The 19,370-nt window shown below is 45.8% G+C and overlaps 1 protein-coding gene across 4 annotated transcripts in view; it reads right to left on the bottom strand.

Moving 5' to 3' along the window:
- The window catches only part of LOC137537655 (tubulin-specific chaperone D-like), a 56,804-nt gene extending 37,731 nt beyond the window's left edge, over positions 1-19,073 (bottom strand). Inside the window, exons 1-4 of one of the 4 annotated variants that reach the window (XM_068259566.1) lie at positions 18,792-19,073; positions 17,334-17,543; positions 16,216-16,266; positions 14,158-14,255 (exon numbers count right to left, since the gene is read on the bottom strand). In XM_068259566.1, the coding sequence (XP_068115667.1) occupies positions 14,158-14,255; positions 16,216-16,266; positions 17,334-17,385 (201 nt within the window). In that variant the 5' untranslated portion in view covers positions 17,386-17,543; positions 18,792-19,073. Of the gene's footprint in view, positions 1-14,157; positions 14,256-16,215; positions 16,268-17,333; positions 17,544-18,791 lie in introns of those variants that run through there. The other 3 variants (XM_068259567.1, XR_011024647.1, XR_011024646.1) reach the window with 3 other exon arrangements.
- Positions 19,074-19,370: the final 297 nt, after the last annotated feature.

Genomic DNA, 19,370 nt, shown 5'->3' with positions numbered 1-19,370 from the left:
CACCGGTTGCAATTAGACAGTTCCTTTAATCCAGTGGGTACAGCATACAAACAGGTAGTGAAAGTGTCGGCCTAACAGCCGTTTCGCAGGTCTCCCTGCTTCTTCAGAGGCACATAGATGTGCCTCTGAAGAAGCAGGGAGACCTGCGAAACGGCTGTTAGGCCGACACTTTCACTACCTGTTTGTATGCTGTACCCACTGGATTAAAGGAACTGTCTAATTGCAACCGGTGCCAGATCTGCTTTCATTCTTCTATTGCAAGTATTAAGTGTTATATGGTTTTGAGCACGGAGTCAACAGAATCCAGCGCTGTTTCCAGTCCTTATTTTTGAGTGCCGGTCTTGTTGCTTTTTTCTCCTTCTTAAAAAAGACCTATAATGGAGATTGACCGGGACCTGGAGAGGTAGTTTATTATAACAAGATTATGCTGTAATAAAAGAATCCACTGAAAACCACGTGTGGAGTATTGCTGACTAAATACACCAATGTTTGATCTTACCATCTAAAAGGTTAACATATCACCAAATCAGATTTTGACAGCAAGCAAATTGATAAAAAAAACTACTCACAAGATGGTACCTAACCCCTAGAAAAATAGCATTATTCACTTCTAACCAATCTCCAAAATGCTGGAAATGTAACAATTATTTGGATACACTAAAACATATGTTTTGGGACTGCCATTTAGTAAGATCAATATGGGACCCTTTAGAGATCTTCATAAAAACATATCTCAAGTGCTTTCTCACAAAAGCCAGAACTTGCCCTCTTTATAGTTGGTCTTGAAAATATTCACAAACACATTCAACCTATAATATGCCATCTCCTTTTAGCGGCGATCTACCTTATAACTAAACTAGAAGTCCACAGAACCCATATCATGGCTGCACTTCCAAGCCTTGGCCAATTCCTATCTGAAATTAAAATCTATTATAAGAACTAGAAACTAAGGGTAAATCCAATGACCTTTATCAGGGCCCATTCCCTAAGTGAAAAGTAACAATACCACCAGCCAAATTACAATATTCTGGCACTACTAAATACAACCCCAAGCAGCTACCTTAAAGTAGTTAGACTTAGTTTTAGTTTAGTTATAGTTTGGGTAAGGCCTAGTCCACACTAGGTCCGGAAACGTATCCGTGGCTGCGTTTTTCAGCCCTGATGAAAAACGGAGTCCAGGATACTAATGTTAAAAATAGCAGCCATCCTCACCCAAGAAAAAAAACGGATCCGTCTGCGTTTGCAGAAACCCGTTTTCAAAACCTGAACGGAAGGTCCGGATCTGTTGAATTTTCACGGACCATGGATACACGGATGGGTAGTGAAAAGCAATGGGAAAACGCATCTCCATCTCCACAGGCAAAACAGCAACAAAAACTGATGAGAAAACGGATAGCCTAAACTTTATTATTGGCCAAAAAAATCCTCCCACTACCTTCCTAATGATAGAGACGTTTTCTGTCCGTTTTTTGGGGTAAAAAACTGAACGGAAACTGATGCAAAACTGATGCACTTTGATCAGTTTTCGGTCTGGTGGTACTTCCCCCTGACCTTCCCCTGATCCCGGACTGCAATGTCCGTCCTGCAACCGTGCCTAGTGTGGACCTAGCCTTAAAGTTTCAGGTTATTGGTTTAAATACAAGAACCCAATGTTATGATACATCTCTCCAATCCTACTAGGAGAGACCATACAGTGGTTAATGAACCCATGAACATCCTCACACTAATCTAATTTGAAGAGATCAAGATACAGGATGAAACGCCATATTAAAGCGGATACCAGACAGGGTCTTCAAATCTGCGAAGACCAAATCAAAACCCCTCATCAGCCTTCCACCTCTATTTGATAGAGGGTCTGGGAAGGTTTGAGTAGGGGATTGCCAAGAGTTCTATCTTTAATAAAGACTATAGATAAGATCATACTTCAAAGTATACATTACTTAATCAGACGTGCCAGATGTATTATAATAGAATATATGTTATTGACATGTAATAAATGGCTGAGATGCCGCCGCGCTGTCTGGCGGTGGGGCGGGCATCTCCGCGTCCAGCGCGGCGGTTTGTCCACAGCAGCGTGCGTCTTGTGTGGCTGGATCTGTTAGTTCACACAGTTTGAGGAATATGCGCGCGCTGAGAGGCAGAACCTTTATGGCAAACAAGGAGGGATCAGCTGACCAGGTTGGTCAGCTGACCTCAAAGCAAGTGGCTATTGGCTGAGTGGCTCGGGCGGGGCGGCAGAGTCCTGCAACTATATATAGTCACTGCTGGCCAGTCTCAGGTTGTCTGCCATTGCGAACACTTACGTGGAAGCACTCAGACCATAGTCAGATCTCACAGTGTGGTTGAACCAGGAGGTCCTGGGAATTCACACTGAGCCAGATTACTTCTGTGTTAATATTGTGTTATTGTCCAGACTAGTTCCAGGGTGCTGAGACCACGGACCTCACACCCAAGACTAGGGATCCTGTGCTACTATCATATATAATTCAGACTAGTTCCAGGGTGTCGAGACCACGGACCTCACACCCAAGTCTAGGCATTGTTTGATATCTGTTATGGCCTATTGCATTCCTGATTACTCCTCTGCTCACTGATTTGGTACCCACGCATACCTGTTGCCAAACCCAGCCTGTCCCTAGTTACCAAGTCAGCTTTCCATCTCTGTACTTTATCTGCCCGTGTGTTGCCGACCTGGCTTGCCCGACCTAGAGAGCTATCTCTCTCTTTAAGAGATAGTCTCCAGACCTGCTAGTGACATCCACCTTCCAGGTGTCACTCACAGGTCCCTCCTACCTTCACCCTGGGACTCCACCCCTTTGGAGATCTCCGGCTGCTGGAAGGTCTTTGTACTTCACAAAAGGCGGTATCACCCGTACTGCCAGAGACCACCTGCTCCTCGGGTGGTCTTACTCAAAGTCATTACTGTTGCACCAAACACTCACACTATAAAGGTGTCCAGAGGTTAGTTATACTTAGATTATCGATGATTCTGCAGATCATCAATAGTCAGGTATAATCTGTATTCTTGGTGATACTGCAGATCACCAATAATCAGATTCTCTCTGTGTGCTGACACCGATCGTTACACATGGTAATTGTTTCAATTAAGGTTATTGCCATTTTATGTCTTATGTACAATTTATCAAACAATGTATTTTCTATAAAGCTGTAAGTTGATGTTAAAATTAAATAAAATGTTATAAAAAAAAAAATGAAAACCACGTGTGGAACACAATTGTAAAAAGGAAGAAAATGCCTGGAAAACCTAAAATCCCAACAAGCCGTGCGCTCCCTGCCTTGCCCGCGTACCGATACAATTATCTACATTTTGTTTCCCATGTAGCCGCATTAAGGCAAGAAAGATCCTTTTAGCCGTAAACAAGTGCAACTCAAAGCAAAATGTTTCAATCTATTTTAGCCCTTAATATTGTTAAAAAGACGCAATTTATAGTTTCACTTTTATGTTTTGTCTAATTGAATTCCCCAGTTTAGATAAACCCGTTTATGAGATTCTTGACAACCGATGGAAGTTCCATGAAAAGCTCACAAAACTGCCAGCCATGACTTCGCTCATCTCTTATCAAATAATTCATCACTATGTGTGCAATGTATACTACATATTCCCGTTACCACGGTGACATTGCAAACTGGGCTTATTTTGGGGGTTGAGCTTATATTGCGATCTTTCTAAAAAAAAAATCATGCATTTTATGGTCAGGTCTTAAAGTGAACCTGAGGTGTGAGCGATATGGAGGCTGCCATATTTGTTTCATGTTAATCAATGCCAGTTGCCTGGCAGCCCTGCTGAGCTATTTGGCTGCAGTAGTGTGAATCACACCAGCAACGAGCATGCAGCTAATCTTGTTAGATCTGACAATCATGTCAGAAACACCTGATCTGCTGCATGCTTATTCAGGGTCTATGGCTAAAAGTAAAGAGGCAGAGAATCAGCAGGACAGCCAGGCAACTGGTATTGCTAAGAGGATACCAGAGCCCAACATTCTATGATTAAAAAAAATAAATGTTGTGCAGGTGGGAAGGTGTCCTAGTTCACTTGCCGCTCCCTCAGTTTCAAGCTGTGTGGCTCCGTTCCCCCGTTTCAACCTTCCGTTGCAGCTCCCGACCAGAGAGAGTCCAGTATGGAAATACTGTGCTGTGCATGCGCAGTATTTCTTTCTTCTGCCCTGTGAACGCGCTCCTCCATCTTCCCTAGTCACGCCCACTCGCTCCCGTCCTGCAGGCATCTGCACGTTCCACAGCCTTCTGCAGTAGGGAAGATGGAGGAGCGCGTTCACAGGGCAGAAGTATTTCCATACTGGACGCTCTGGTCTGGAGCTGCAATGGGGGTTTGGAACAGGGGAACGGAGCCACGCAGCTTGAAACAGAGGGAGCGGTAAGTAAAGTATGACACCCTCCCACCTACACAACATTTTTTAATAGAATGTTGGGCTCTGGTATCCTTTAACAGGAAATAAATATGGCAGCCTCCATATCACTCTCACCTCGTGTTCACTTTAAGGTACCCATACATTAATCGAGTTTTCATCAAATAATCAACTACAGTGTGGTTGATGGAAAGTCGATCTACTAGAGCCCCACACACTACAAGCAAGATTTTATAGGATTCTCCTTCACTAATCGAGCTGAACCATGTTGTGCCCCCCATGCTCCAACACCAAAGATCCAATCTGTGTCTATCGAAATCTTGTGAATGTTAGCCGATTCCATTGCAGTCCACCAATATTTGCCATCCTGCCCGATTGAGTTGATTTGCCAATACATCAGTCAAATTCCATCATTCAAGCAGAATGGAAAAATAATCAATTCTCCTCTGATTCAATAAAATGATTGAATGGTCAATCAAGCAGGAACATTGAGTGGTGTATGAGCAACTTAACACATCACCAGAAATCACACAATTACTGTCTACATCAGTTATAAATGAGGATGATACCAATTATTGGCTAACTTAAAAGGACAAATAAATACCTGTTCCTGTAATAATTCTGAAGAAACCTGATCATCCAATATCTTACTCTGTTTCTTCCAAGTTAGTCAACACAGTGCTGCCCATAATTATTCATACCCCTGTCAAATTATGAATTAAAGTTTCTTTTACTCAACCAGCAAGTAATTTTTGATGGGAAATTATATTGGTATCTCCCAAAAGATAACAAGATGATGTACAAGAGGCATTATATTGTGTCTGTGTGTGTGTGTGTGTGTGTGTGTGTGGGGGGGCATTTCTCAGCTTTTATTTACATTTGAGCAAAAAGTGTCCAGTCCAAAATTATTCATACCCTTCACAAACTGTCAGTCTGAGTAAATCCAAAGTTGTGTACCATTCCAAATAGCCCAAGCTGTTCTAAAGCTTCCCAATTACCCTGATTAATTGGGAACAGCTGTTTTAATCAACCTAACAGATGAAAAACAGCAGCTCTCTGCAGTTGGGTTTGTGGACAGTCATAGTTAAGATTAAGGAACTCAGTGAGGACCTGCAGCTACAAGCTACAAGGCCATTTCTAAATAGAGATGGCCCGAACCTCCGATTTTCGGTTTACTAATGCGAACTTCCGCAAAAGTTCGGTGTGCACAAACTTTCGTGAACCGCAATAGACTTCAATGGGGAGGCGAACTTTGAAAACTAGAAACACTTATGCTGGCCACAAAAGTGATGAAAAAGATGTTTCAAGGGATCTAACATCTGAGTTTTCGCATGGATCAGTGGGATGGACACCAAAAGTTCAGAGGAAAAATCTGGATTTGACGCAAAGCAGCGTTTTAAGGGCAGAAATCACATTGAATGCTAAATTGCAGGCCTAAAGTGCTTTAAAACATCTTGCATGTGTATAAATCAGAGAGTGTAATTAGAGTACTGCTTCACACTGACACACCAAACTCACTGTGTAACGCACCGCAAATAGCTGTTTGTGTAGCGACGGCCGTGCTGGACTGGTGCGCACCATGGCGAGAGTGCAGGCCGTGGCTGTTTTCAAGCCCATATGGTCACCGGGCTGTGGTAGCTCAATGGCAGAACAACAGGGACTGTCTAGCTGATCAAATTTGGTCCGTTCACAATGAAGCAGCAACCTTATCTTGGATGTACCCCCCCCCCCCCCGGGACACTCATATCGGCATCGGTCATTTCGTTATTGTGATACGCAAGCCCCTTCACCGCGGCAAGGTAATTATCAAGAAGGGGAATTGGCACATGTACATGCCTTAAAAATTCATGACTCCACCTGAAGTCCTGGACCCTGTTGGCGGTGGCAGAGAAGGCAGTCAAGCGTCCTGCAGGCAGAGGTGTGCTGTGTGGGGACTGGGGACCGACTTAGTCTTGGGGCAGGCAGTCACATGGAGTGCAGGCAGAGATGCTGTGAGCGGGGACTGACTTAGTCTTCGGGTGGGCAGTAGCCCTTCAGGATCCATGCCTCATTCATTTTGATAAAGGTGAGGTACTGAACACTTTTGGGCCTCAGGCAACTTCTCTTCTCAGTGACAATGCCTCCAGCTGTGCTGAAGGTCCTTTCTGACAGGATGATTGAGGCAGGGCAAGACAGAAGTTGGATGGCAAATTGTGACAGCTCTGGCCACAGGTCAAGCCTGCACACCCAGTAGTCCAAGGGTTCATCGATGCTCACAGGGTCGACATCCACACTTAAGGCCAGGTAGTCGGCTACCTGCCGGTCGAGGAATTGGTGGAGGGTGGATCCAGAAGGGCTAAGGCAGGCATGGGCAAACTTGGCCCTCCAGCTGTTAAGGAACTACAAGTCCCACAATGCATTTGCCTTTATGAGTCATGACTGTGGCTGTAAGACTCCTGCAATGCATTGTGGGACTTGTAGTTCCTTAACAGCTGGAGGGCCAAGTTTGCCCATGCCTGGGCTAAGGTGAGGCGTTGGACTAAAGAATGTCCGACATCACCATGAGATCGCTGGAGCCTCCTGTCCTTGCCTGCGTGGACATGGGAGAAAGATTACTGGCAGTGGTACCTTTATTGCGTTGTGCAGTGACATCACCCTTAAACGCATTGTAAAGCATAGTTGCCAGCTTGTTCTGCAAGTGCTGCATCCTTTTCGCCTTCTGGTGATTTAGAAACATCTCCACCACTTTGGCCACGCTACTAGACCCTCAGTATAGGCACACCCATTACAGCTCATTCCCCTTGAGTTTTTTTTTTTATACGGGGGTCCATCAACAGGCTGGACAGCATGAAAGACGCCATCTGCACAAAGTTGGATCCAGACGTAGGCCTGGTGCACACCAGAGGAGTTTTTCTGAGCGTTTTGAGTTTTTAAATCTGCTGCTAATATTATCCTATGTGTCTGTGCACACTGGAGCAATGAGGTTTTGTACAAAACCCCATAGCATTACATTGGGAAGAGCTTTTAGAGGTTTCAAAAGCTCTTCCCAATGTAATGCTATGGGGGTTTTTACAAAACCTCATTGCTCCAGTGTGCACAGACACATAGGATAACATTAGCAGCAGATTTAAAAACTCAAAATGCTCAGAAAAACTCCTCTGGTGTGCACCAGGCCGTACTATCCATCTCCTCTTGCTCTTCCTCAGTGACGTCAGGTAAGTCCTCCTCCCCCAGCCACCAACAATACCAAGGGAATGTTGAGCAGCACAAGCTCCCTGCGATGCCTGCTGCGGTTGTTCTGCCGCCGCCTCCTCCTCCTCCAAAGAAACACTTTCCTCATCATCCGTGTCTGACTCCTCTTCCCCACACGACTCTTCCTCCTCCTCCCTCTGTGCTGCCACAGGTGTTGAGGAAACATCTGGTTCTGATGAAAATTGATCCCACAAAGCTTCCTCCTGTAACTTTTCCTGTTCACGCTCCTCCACCACTCTGCGCTGGGCACGCTCCAGGAAGTAAGCGTATGGGATCAAGTCGCTGATGGTGCCTTCACTGCGACTCACCAGGTTGGTCACCGCCTCAAACGGCCGCATGAGCCTGCATGCATTTGGCATTAGTGTCCAGTTGTTGGGCCAGAACATCCCCATCTCCCCAGAGTGTGTCCTACTGTAGTTGTAGAGGTACTGGGTGACTGATTTCTCCTGTTCTAGCAGGCAAGAGAACATAAGGAGGGTCGAATTCCAGTGAGTCGGGCTATCGCAAATTAGGCGTCTCACCGGCAACTTGTTTCTCCGCTGAATATCCACAAAGTGTACCATGGCCGTGTAAGACCGCCTGAAATGCCCACACAACTTCCTGGCCTGCTTCAGGATGTCCTCCAAGCCTGGGTACTTTGACACAAATCTTTAAATGACTAGATTCAGCACATGTGCCATGCAGGGTACCTGTCAGCTTTCCTAAATTCAAAGCGGAAATGAGATTGCTGCCGTTGTGTCACACCACGTTGCCGATCTCCAACTGGTGCGGGGTCAGCGACTGATCCACCTGTTTGTTAAGCGCAGTCAGGAGAGCTGCTCCAGTGTGACTCTCCGCTTTGAGGCAAGACATGTCTAAGATGGCATGACACAGTCGTGCCTGGCATGCTGCATAGGCCCTTGGGAGCTGGGGCTGTGTAACTGGAGAGGAGTTCACAGCACCAGCAGAGTTGAACTGCCACTCCGCCAAGTAGGAGGAGGATGACGACAGTGAAGAGGATGTAGCAGGAGGAGAGGAGGTGGCAGGAGGCCTGCCTGCAAGCCGTGGAGGTGTCACAAGTTGGTCCGCTGCACTGCCACGTACTCTCTGCTAGAGTTGGGCCGAACGGTTCGCCTGCGAACGGTTCCATGCGAACTTCTGTGGTTCGCAATCGCGTCCCGCAGGCGAACCTTTGCGGAAGTTCGGTTCGCCCCATAATGCACCATGGAGGGTCAACTTTGACCCTCTACATCACAGTCAGCAGGCACAGTGTAGCCAATTAGGCTACACTAGCCCCTGGAGCCACTCCCCCCTACTAAAAGGCAGGCAACGGCGACCATTACGGTCACTCGTGTGCCTGCATTAGTGAGAATAGGGCGAGCTGCTGCACACTCTCTCTCATAGGGAAAGATTAGTTAGGCTTAGCTTGTCCCTGGCTGCATACCTGTTCTGTGAACCCGCCACTGCATACCTGTTCTGTGAACCCGCCACTGCATACCTGTTCTGTGAACCCGCCACTGCATACCTGTTCTGTGAACCCGCCACTGCATACCTGTTCAGTGAACCCGCCACTGCATACCTGTTCAGTGAACCCGCCACTGCATACCTGTTCAGTGAACCCGCCACTGCATACCTGTTCAGTGAACCCGCCACTGCATACCTGTTCAGTGAACCCGCCACTGCATACCTATTCAGTGAACCCGCCACTGCATACCTGTTCAGTGAACCCGCCACTGCATACCTGTTCTGTTCAGTGAACCCGCCACTGCATACCTGTTCTGTTCAGTGAACCCGCCACTGCATACCTGTTCTGTTCAGTGAACCCGCCACTGCATACCTGTTCTGTTCAGTGAACCCGCCACTGCATACCTGTTCTGTTCAGTGAACCCGCCACTGCATACCTGTTCTGTTCAGTGAACCCGCCACTGCATACCTGTTCTGTTCAGTGAACCCGCCACTGCATACCTGTTCTGTTCAGTGAACAGTTTGGTGTGTCAGTGTGAAGCAGTACCTTAATTACACTACCTGATTGATGTATACACATGCAAGATGTTTTAAAGCACTTTAGGCCTGTCATTTAGCATTCAATATGATTTCTGCCCTTAAAACGCTGCTTTGCGTCAAATCCAGATTTTTCCCGGGGACTTTTGGCGTGTATCCCACTCCGCCATGCCCCCCTCCAGGTGTTAGACCCCTTGAAACATCTTTTCCATCACTTTTGTGGCCAGCATAAATTTTTTTTTTCAAAGTTCGCATCCCCATTGAAGTCTATTGCGGTTCGCGAACTTTAACGCGAACCGAACCTTCCGCGGAAGTTCGCGAACCTAAAATCGGAGGTTCGGCCCAACTCTACTCTCTGCTTGCCAGCGGTCACCAGGTTGACCCAATGGGCAGTATAAGTAATGTACCTGCCCTGACCGTGCTTGACAGACCAGGCATCTGTGGTCAGGTGGACCCTTGACCCAACGCTGTGTGCCAGAGATGACACCACTTTCCTCTCAACTTCAGACACCTGGCTGCTGTGCGCAGAGGAGCAGGAACTGCTCAAGGTCAGAGGCGGAGTGGAGGAGGGTGGCTGTGAAGGTGCAAGGGAGAAAGCAGCTGAAGATGCTGCACCTGAAGAAGGAAGAGGAGAAGGAGGCTGGCTTTTCTTTTGTGTGCTGCTTTTTCTCTGGTGCTCTTCCCATTGCAGTTTGCGCCTTTTCTGCATGTGCCCTCCTAAGGCAGTTGTCCCTATTTGGGTGTTGGCCTTTCCACAGCTGATGTTGAAGGGCATGTTGGCTGGCTGTCCATAGGTGGCGATACATGGCGCTGGACACTGCCACCAGCTGTTTCTGATGATGAGCTCCCCCTGCTTCTTTCAGGAACTAGTCTCCTCCTACTCTCCGAGTCCCCCTCTGAACTGTCCCCTTGGTCATCTTGTCTTAGGATCCCATGTGGCATCTGTATCGTCATCATAATTATCCTGCCCAGCTTTGCTTGCCTCAGACACCTCATAAACTGCACCAACAGCAGGTACTTCATCCTCCTCCTCCTACCTTACGTCCATAGTGTCACCTAACTCAGACATGTGAGGTGGTGTAACTTACTTAGCGCCTTCATCTTGTAACAATAATGACTGTGCATCAGTGATTTCCCCACCAAATAACTCCTGTGAAGTGTCAAATGCAGCGGATGTGGTGCTTGTAGTAGCGCTGGTGGCTGCAGAAGATGAGGTGTTCTGTGTTAAATAGTCAACCACGTCCTGACTAGAGATGGCCCGAACTGTTCGCCGGCAAACTTCGGTGGTTCGCGTTCGCAGGGAACCACAAATTTTTTTTACAAAAAAAAAGGTTTGTGTTCGCATTTTTCCGATAGACTTTAATGCCTGACGAATTTAGCGGTTAATAGCAAAGTCCCCTTACATAGTAAAAACACCAAATGTGCAGGGTATGTAGAGGAGGGCAGTGACTACAGTAGGAGAAAAAAAATCAAAACGATCTTATAGTTTGAGAAAATCGATTAAAAAAATATGTATTTTTAATTAATTTTATGTGCAGAGTGTGGGAAATCTTATAAAAAAAAAAACTGACGTGGTGCACAGGACGCATTCTAAGCTATACTAACGGTTCATGAATGATCCGGTTCTTTTTAATGAATTGGCCCTTTTTTAATGAATCGGCCCTTTAATGAATCGGCCCTTTTTTCTTTGAAACTTTAAAAATCGATTTTCTCAAAAAGTAGAAGGTTTTTTTGGGGAAAAAAAAAAAAAAAAAAATGTTCCTCTTGTTCCCACTGTTCTTAACACTTCCAGCAATGTTGGAGTTTCTAGCTTTTAAAGGAGCTTTGCTATTAACAGCTAAATTAGGCGGACGTTTAATTTTCCAACAGTCAGAAGTAGAATTTTTAAATCCATTTTCTCAAAAACTATAAGGTCTTTTTGAATGTTCTCTTTTCCCTCTTGTCACTGAAAAAACTCAGGCGTTAGACCCCTTGAAACATCTTTTCCATCACTTTTCTGGCCAGCATAAATGTTTCTAGTTTTCAAAGTTCGCCTCCCCATTGAAGTCTATTGCGGTTCACAAAAGTTTGTGCGAACCAAACTTTTTGCGGAAGTTCACGTACCGAAAATCGGAGGTTCGGGCCATCTCTAGTCCTGACAATCTTGGGAGTTTATGGGACGTGCCTTCTTCTGAGTACTGTACTTTGGTCCAGGGCTGACCTAAATCACATCAGCACGACCTAGCACAGAGCTGCCCGGTGGCCATCCTCTGGGTCTGCCTCTACCCATTTTGTCCATATCGGGGGGGGGGGGGGGGATGAAGTGAAAGGTATGCACTATGCACTACTGACTTGACTAATACAATGTGCAGTCACACAGGTACAGTTAACAGGTATGCACGGAGAGGTATATCACACTGCGTGCGCTCACGTAGGTGGGTGGGTGCACTGTGAACAACAGGTAGGTATATGCAGTGATGGGTATTATAAGGAGCCAAAGCCCAGCTGCAACTGACTGGGCCAGGGCCAGGCCGAGGCATAGGCTGGAGAGGCTCCAGCCTCAGGGCGCAGTGTAGGAGGGGGCGCACAATTCATTCAGCTGTTATTCCTAATTGTGTTTGAAGCAGAAAGAAATAAGAAAAAGGAGATACATAGAAGTGACTACAAGCCATATAACTAGAGATTAAGGTGTTGGGGGCCCTGGGGTGCCTCTTAGTCTAATAGCAATCAGTGTGTGAAGGCTGGGGTGGGAGGGATGGAGGGGTGCACTTTGGTGTCTCAGCCTTGGGTGCTGGAGGACCTTGTCCCGGTTTTGGACTGGGCTTTATATAATGCAAGTGGGTCACACACGAAAAAAAAAGAAATAGATCACAAGAACAAGATTAGCTCTCAGAGCTTTTGAGGGGTGTTTTTTTTTTTTAGCAATAAGAATCAGCAAGGAGCAAGCTAACAAACCTACAAGAGCCTAACTAAGCTTTCCCTATAGGTCCCTGCACATCAGCTCTCCCTTTTCTAATTACTGCAGGCACACGAGTGAGTGAAAAGCCTGATGCTGCCTGACTTTTATAAGGGGGGGGGGGGGGGTGGGGCTCCAGGAGGGAGTGTAGCCCGATTGGCTATAATGTGCCTGCTGACTGATGTAGAGGGTCAAAGTTGACCCTAATGATGCACTATGGGGGTGAATCGAACTTCCGGAAAAGTTTGCAGTTCTCCGCAATCGCGAACCATGGAAGTTCTTCGGGAACCGTTCGGGCCATCTCTATTTCTAAATGTTTTCAAGTTCCAGTGGCTACAGTGCAAAGTATTATTAAAAAGATGTCCCGCACTGTAGAAAATTTCAGAGGACGTGGTCGAAAGCCAAAAGTGACACTTGTGCTGCCCAGGAGGACAGTGAGAGAGGTGAAAAACATTCCAAGGATCATCACCAAAGCCATCCTGGTGAATCTGGGCACTTCTGGTGGCAATGTCTCAAGGCAGACAATCCAACGGACACTGCACACTGCTGGGTTCCACAGATGCAGACCAAGGAGGACACCACTTCTCCAAATAAGGCACACAAAAGCTCCCTTGGCCTTTGCAAATGCTCATCTGGACAAAGAAGAAGACTTCTGGTCTTCTGTGTTATGGTCAGACGAAACAAAAATTCAAATGTTTGGTCACAATGATGCCTCCTTCATTTGGCATAACAAAAGAGAATCCTGCAACCCTAAGAACACCATACCCACTGTCAAACATGGTGGTGGGAGCCTAATGCTTTGGGGGGGGGGGGGGGGGGGGGAGGGAGTGTTCAGCCAATGGACCAGGGAACCTAATCATGTACATGGCACCATGAAAAAAACAAACAAAAACAATACATGAGAATTCTCAATGACAACATCAGGCAGTCTTGCATGGAAACTTGGCCTTGGGAACCAGTGGACATTTCATTATGGCAATGACCCAAAACACACAGCAAAAATGGTGAAGAGATGGTTAGCAGACAACAACATTAACGTTTTGAAGTGGCCCAGCCACAGTCTTGACTTGAATCTAATTGAGAATCTGTGGAGGGAGCTAAAGATCAGGGTGATAGCAAGAAGACCCTCTAACTTGAATGATTTGGAGCTTATTGCTAAAGATGAATGGGCAATATGTGTGGAGACATGCAAAAAGCTGGTCTGCAATTAATGTAAGCGTTTGAGCGCTATAATAGCCAATGGAGGTTTTTCTATTGATTATTGAGAAGGGTATGAATAATTTTGGACTGGACACTTTTTGCTCAAATGTAAATAAAAGCTGAGATTTAACCCCCCCCCCCCCCCCCACACACACACACACACAAAATAATGCCTCTTGTACATAGTCTTAAACTTTGGGAGACACATATTTCCTGTCAAATAAAATTACTTGCTGGTTGAATAAAAGTAACTAAGTCAAAATTTGTCAGGGATATGAATAATTATGGGCAGCACTGTAAATAGCATCATCCTGATTCAAATATTCTTGCTTTTACTGATGGCTGACATGGTACGATACTCTACTGTCTATATCAGTGTCACCGGCCTTCAGAGAGCTTTCCCAGGCCAGGGTTTGTCTGACTTACCTTAGAAATGATAAAGAGGAATTTGAAGGTCAGGTGGAAGAAATCAGGCGAGGATGATTTATCCTGTATAATTTCCAGCAGTAACTCCAACATCCACCCTGCAAGACAAAGCAGGGACTATCACTGCACTGAGCCAGGAGAGAGATGAGAGCTCTGGAGGCTCCTAGTGGGAAAACATGAGTAATGCACCTATCAGCACACTGCTATGCAGGGCTTCGGACAAGCAAAACTCCCAACTCAGATTTCTTTATCCACAGCACTTCCAACCTCCTCCAATTACACATCCATACAGGAAATAAATGGTAAATATACATTTCTTACCATGCAAGGCGTGTCATCCCTGCCAGTGTGAATACTCCAGATAATATACAACCCTCACAAATGCAAGGCTATAGATGTGTCAATGGTTAATGAGATGCAAATAAAACTGAGATTATGCAGAATTATGCAAATATAGGCAATTTAAATGAACTAACCAGAATGTTGCATAATTCTACATCTATGAATTATTTTCATCTTATTGCCTAGTCAGTAACCTTATAACAAAGGACAGTTCGTACGTTCTCCCTGTGTCTATATGGGTTTCCTCCGGGCACTCCAGTTTCCTCCCACATCCCAAAAACATACAGACTGATACATACACTACACAATATAGACATGGGGCTATGGTAGGCATTCAATTGTGAGCCCCTCTGAGGGACAGTTAAATAGGAATTGTAGTGAAAAGATCAATACAATTGCTTATTGTGAGTTTCTCAAACCTGTCCTTGTGACTCCCCAAAAGTGCATGGTTTGCAGGCAACCTCACTTGTGCAAAGGTGGGGTAATTAGTGTCTCAGCTACATGGAATCCACCTAGCTGAGACACTAACTACCCCACCTGTGCATAAGTGAGGTTGCCTGCAAACCATGCAGCGCTGGGGAGTCACGAGGACAGGTTTGAGAAACATTGGTTTACTATAGTATTTACAGATTATTTAGTCAGTGTTTGTCCATTGTAAAATCTTTCCTCTCCCTCATTAACATTCTGAAATGTATCACTGGTGGTGACGTGTTTAGTTCTGCCAGGTGATCTGTGCGAAATGTTCATTACTGAGAGTTCTATGCACAGAGTGAAATACTGCTTGCTGACAGTTGGAAAAAGCTGTTCTTTCCCACAATGCAATGAGGTTCTCAGAGAGCAAACGGTCAGGACCATGGTCATGACATTACACTGTGGGAGGGGTTTCACCACAATATCAGCCATACAGACTCTCCTGATGATCGATTAGAGGAAAGGTAAACATTTCTCATGGGAAAGGGGGTATCAGCTACTGACTGGAAAGGAAAGTGACAAGACAATATACTGTGTACAGCTCTGCGTAAGGTGTCGGAGCTATATAAATACTAAATAGTAATAATAAAAACTTTATAACTGAATGGGTTTACTTTTGATTACATACAAATAATAGGCATCAGAGTCAGAAATAGGTTCAAAATTTACTGACATGACTGATCTGAACCCATGACTGATGCCACAGCCCTGATCTGAAGCCATGACCTTGATCTGAACCCATGACTGTAGCCATGAACCTGATCTGAACCCATGACTGATGCCACAACCCTGATCTGAAGCCATAACCTTGATCTGAACCCATGACTGACACCATGACTTTGATCTGAACCCATGACTCAGTAGCCATGATCCTGATTTGAACCCATGACTTTGGAGCCACACCCCTGATCTGAACCCACAACACTGTAGCCATGACCCTGTTCTGAACCCACGACTTGACGGCATGACTTATCTGAGCCACTGACTGGAGTCCTGACCCTGATCTTACACCATGAACCTGATCTGAAGCAATGACTCTGTAGCCATGACCCTGAAACTGATCAGAACCTATCACTTTGAAGCCATGATTGGGATATAGCAGCCCTGACAGGTTCACAAAGTGATCGGTTTACAAAGTGAAGTGTCAACTGGCTCCACGCTGTTAACATTAGCAACATTTCTCTGCAGCCCGGAGGTGCCTTGCTGGCCCTGACTCTACTGTCTATGGTTATGAAAATAACTTACCTAGATGTGGATCCAGAAGGTGAAGCTGCTCCTGATAATTGTCCATAATAACTACAATGAAAGAAGAGAGGATGGTGAGACTCAGACAAGAGACATACGGGGAAGTCATCCGCCTCTGCATGGGACGCCACGCCGCCCCGACCCCCGCTCTGACACTGTGGTGAGGCCGTTACCATTCAGCCTCCTCCGGTCACCCAGCTCCACATCTTGAACGGCTCTGGTGCTGATGCCAGCTGTCAACCGCTCCCACATGCAGCACTTCAAAGGTGGATTACCAACAAGCCCGCAGTGATTCTCCCTCCTGCAGCCCATGAGCTCTTCTCGTGAGTAGGGTGAGACACACACTGAAGCCCTGCGAGGAATTGGTGAGATCTATGCTTACTGTATTGGCTTTAATGTTGGGGAGACCTGAGATGGCACCTATGGACACATCTGCTTCATGAATCTATTTGGCTGACTTACATCCTGCTTGCTGTGCCATTGCTTGGATGAACTGTGTCCTACAGGTCACGATGCACATCCTGTTTGCTGTGCTATTGCTTGGATGAACTGTGCTTTATATGTCACGTTGCAACAATAACATCAAAGCTTGTGTGTATAGCGCTGGATGGTGTCCAAATCAAGCTTTCCCGCTTTGGCCGTATCCTCCTGTTGCTGTAGGGGGGACATCATGTACTTTGCACATCCTGTATAACCTTTGTTGCTTACATCATCTCAGAAGCTGCTGTTAGCATTAGATGCCGGCGGGTGTATGTTGGTGTGACGTGGGTGTCTGAGTGGGTGAGTTGTGGCGGGGTGGCCATCCCATGTGATTTTTATTATATTTTTTTATCAGTTTTTGTGGACCTAATAAAGGAATTGATATTTTCATGAATTTGGTATTTATGTCGGATTATTGGGGGTGTATGTCCTACCGTTTGAATTGTTTTCACTGCCAAGCTTGAATAGTAAGAGACATACAGGCTTCTCGCCTCCTACCCCTGCCTAATCCCCAAGCGCAGAGTTCAATCTATTACGCCAGCAATCCCACCTCCAAACAGATTCTGGATCAGCAGGACTCACTATGTCCTGCAGTCACACACATATGGATCTAGTGATTCGTAGTCTGGTTCGCTCACCTTTAAACCTCTGTGTGCGCACCTCTCTGCTCACCGGCTCCATACAGGACATCTGCAGGTTGACAATCAGGTCTTGTGTGTTTGCTCTCCGTAAAATATCCCAAGATGTTACCGCTCAATACAATCTCCGGGCTGCCATCTTCCTCTTGCTCAGCATGGTCTGCCGCCATCGTGATGATTCTCTGCACTAGAGACGCTCATGGCTCCCACCTAAACACACAGAACAGAGGCTTTCCTGAGCTGCCATTATGTTGCTAGTTACAGTTGAATGATCTCTGTATGAGCACAGCACCAACGCAGGAATATATTCTCCTCCACATCACACATTACAGAAGTCTAACCTGTTCAGGCAGATCTGGCTCCTGATTGGCTGCTACGGATGTCAGAATAATGCCAGCAGCTGCACATACAGGGGGGGGGGGGGGGGTTATTCAGTTCCAAACACATCCAAACGCCAGCAGGAAGTATGCGGCCCCTTTCACACTGCATGCGTTTCCATTATTGAGCCACATGCAACCGCAAGGACACCAGCGCTGATCCCAGATCCCGAGAACAGCTGATCCCATTCTCTGAATGTGGCATTTCTGCATAACGCCATACAACACCATTCAATACAACTTTTACTGCTGGTACAAATTGCAAAGTACAAGTGCACAGGAAAACCATTGCCCCCTTCCTACACACTTTATACTGTGAGAGGGCCCTTATTGTCTGGTTCAAAAAGAGTGGGGAGAGAAAATATAGTGTAGTAGGTCCTGAGGTCCTTTGTCTTAGCCATGCCTGTCCACAAACCAACTGCAGAGAGCCGCTGATTTTCATCTGTTGAGTAGATTACAACAGCTGTTCCAAATTAATCAGGGTAATTAGGATGCTTTAGAACAGCTTGGACTATTTGGAATGGTATAGAACTTTGGATTTCCCCTCAGACTGTGACAGTTTGAAGGGTATGAATCATTTTGGACTGGTCACTTTTTGTTTAAATGTATGTTATTTTTCCCCACAATAATGCCTCATGTACATTAGCTTATATTTTGGGAGACACCTATGTCCTTTCCCATCAAACAAATGACTTGGTTGAATAAAAGTAACGTAAAGTCAAAATTTGCCAGGGGTATGAAAAATTATGGGCAGCACTGTATATGACTAAGCCTTGTTAGCAGTTGCCTGAGATTAGGAGTGGCTGAACATCACTAAACATTGTGATGCCCCATTGACTAACGATAGGCACATTTCTAAAACCTTCATGGTATCCCTGCAGCCACAATTACTTAAACAAAACAAAAAAGTGTACAACGTGTCCAGAAACCCAGATAGAGTCACTGCGAGGGGGGTGTAAGCCAGTTGAGTGCTACAGGCTTACACCCCCCTTGCAACCATGCAATTTTTCACACTTCTGCACTCTGGAGCTTTAACAGCTCCCTGCAGGTCCATACAACTTAGCAAACAAATAAATCTTACCTCCATTTCTTCAAACAAATAGGCCTTTCTTTTAGTGGTCTGTGATAGCTGCTGCGATTGCTAGTTTGTTTTTTTCCCATAGTTATTGCTCCCTCCCCCCTCCCAAATTGGCCCTCGGCTGTGAGCCATAGTTTTTTCCCACTTCTCATAGGCATTAGCATGGGGGGAGCTGTGATTCTCATTCTATTGAGCGGAACTCACATCACAGTAAAAAAAACTTTAAATTGTGCCACAAAATCAATTCACGCTTTGTGCTCCCAATGTGAACTCGCCCTTACAGAGCTGGCTGCTGCTGCCATGTGGTTCAGTGAGTCAGGCTGTAATGACTTTTACTAATATGACCATGCCGTACTAACTATCACAACAATGTGACGGACTCTAGCCCGCTGGAGCATGGCTGGAGGAGATTTGTACAATTGAGAGATTGAGAGGCGAGAACCACTAGTGACGAGCAGTGGAGGCTGATATCCCATGGCAAGAGGGAGGAGCAGCAGATTAACATTACTGCAGCTGCAATAGATATTGGAAAGCAAAGGTTTCATTTGAACAGACAGCACAAAATAGCCTTTTTATGCACTA

This window comes from Hyperolius riggenbachi, chromosome 11, assembly GCF_040937935.1.
Source record: "Hyperolius riggenbachi isolate aHypRig1 chromosome 11, aHypRig1.pri, whole genome shotgun sequence".
NCBI lineage: Eukaryota > Metazoa > Chordata > Amphibia > Anura > Hyperoliidae > Hyperolius > Hyperolius riggenbachi.
The sequence above is the reverse complement of the archived record's forward strand: the minus strand, read 5'-3'. Positions and strand labels throughout refer to the sequence as shown.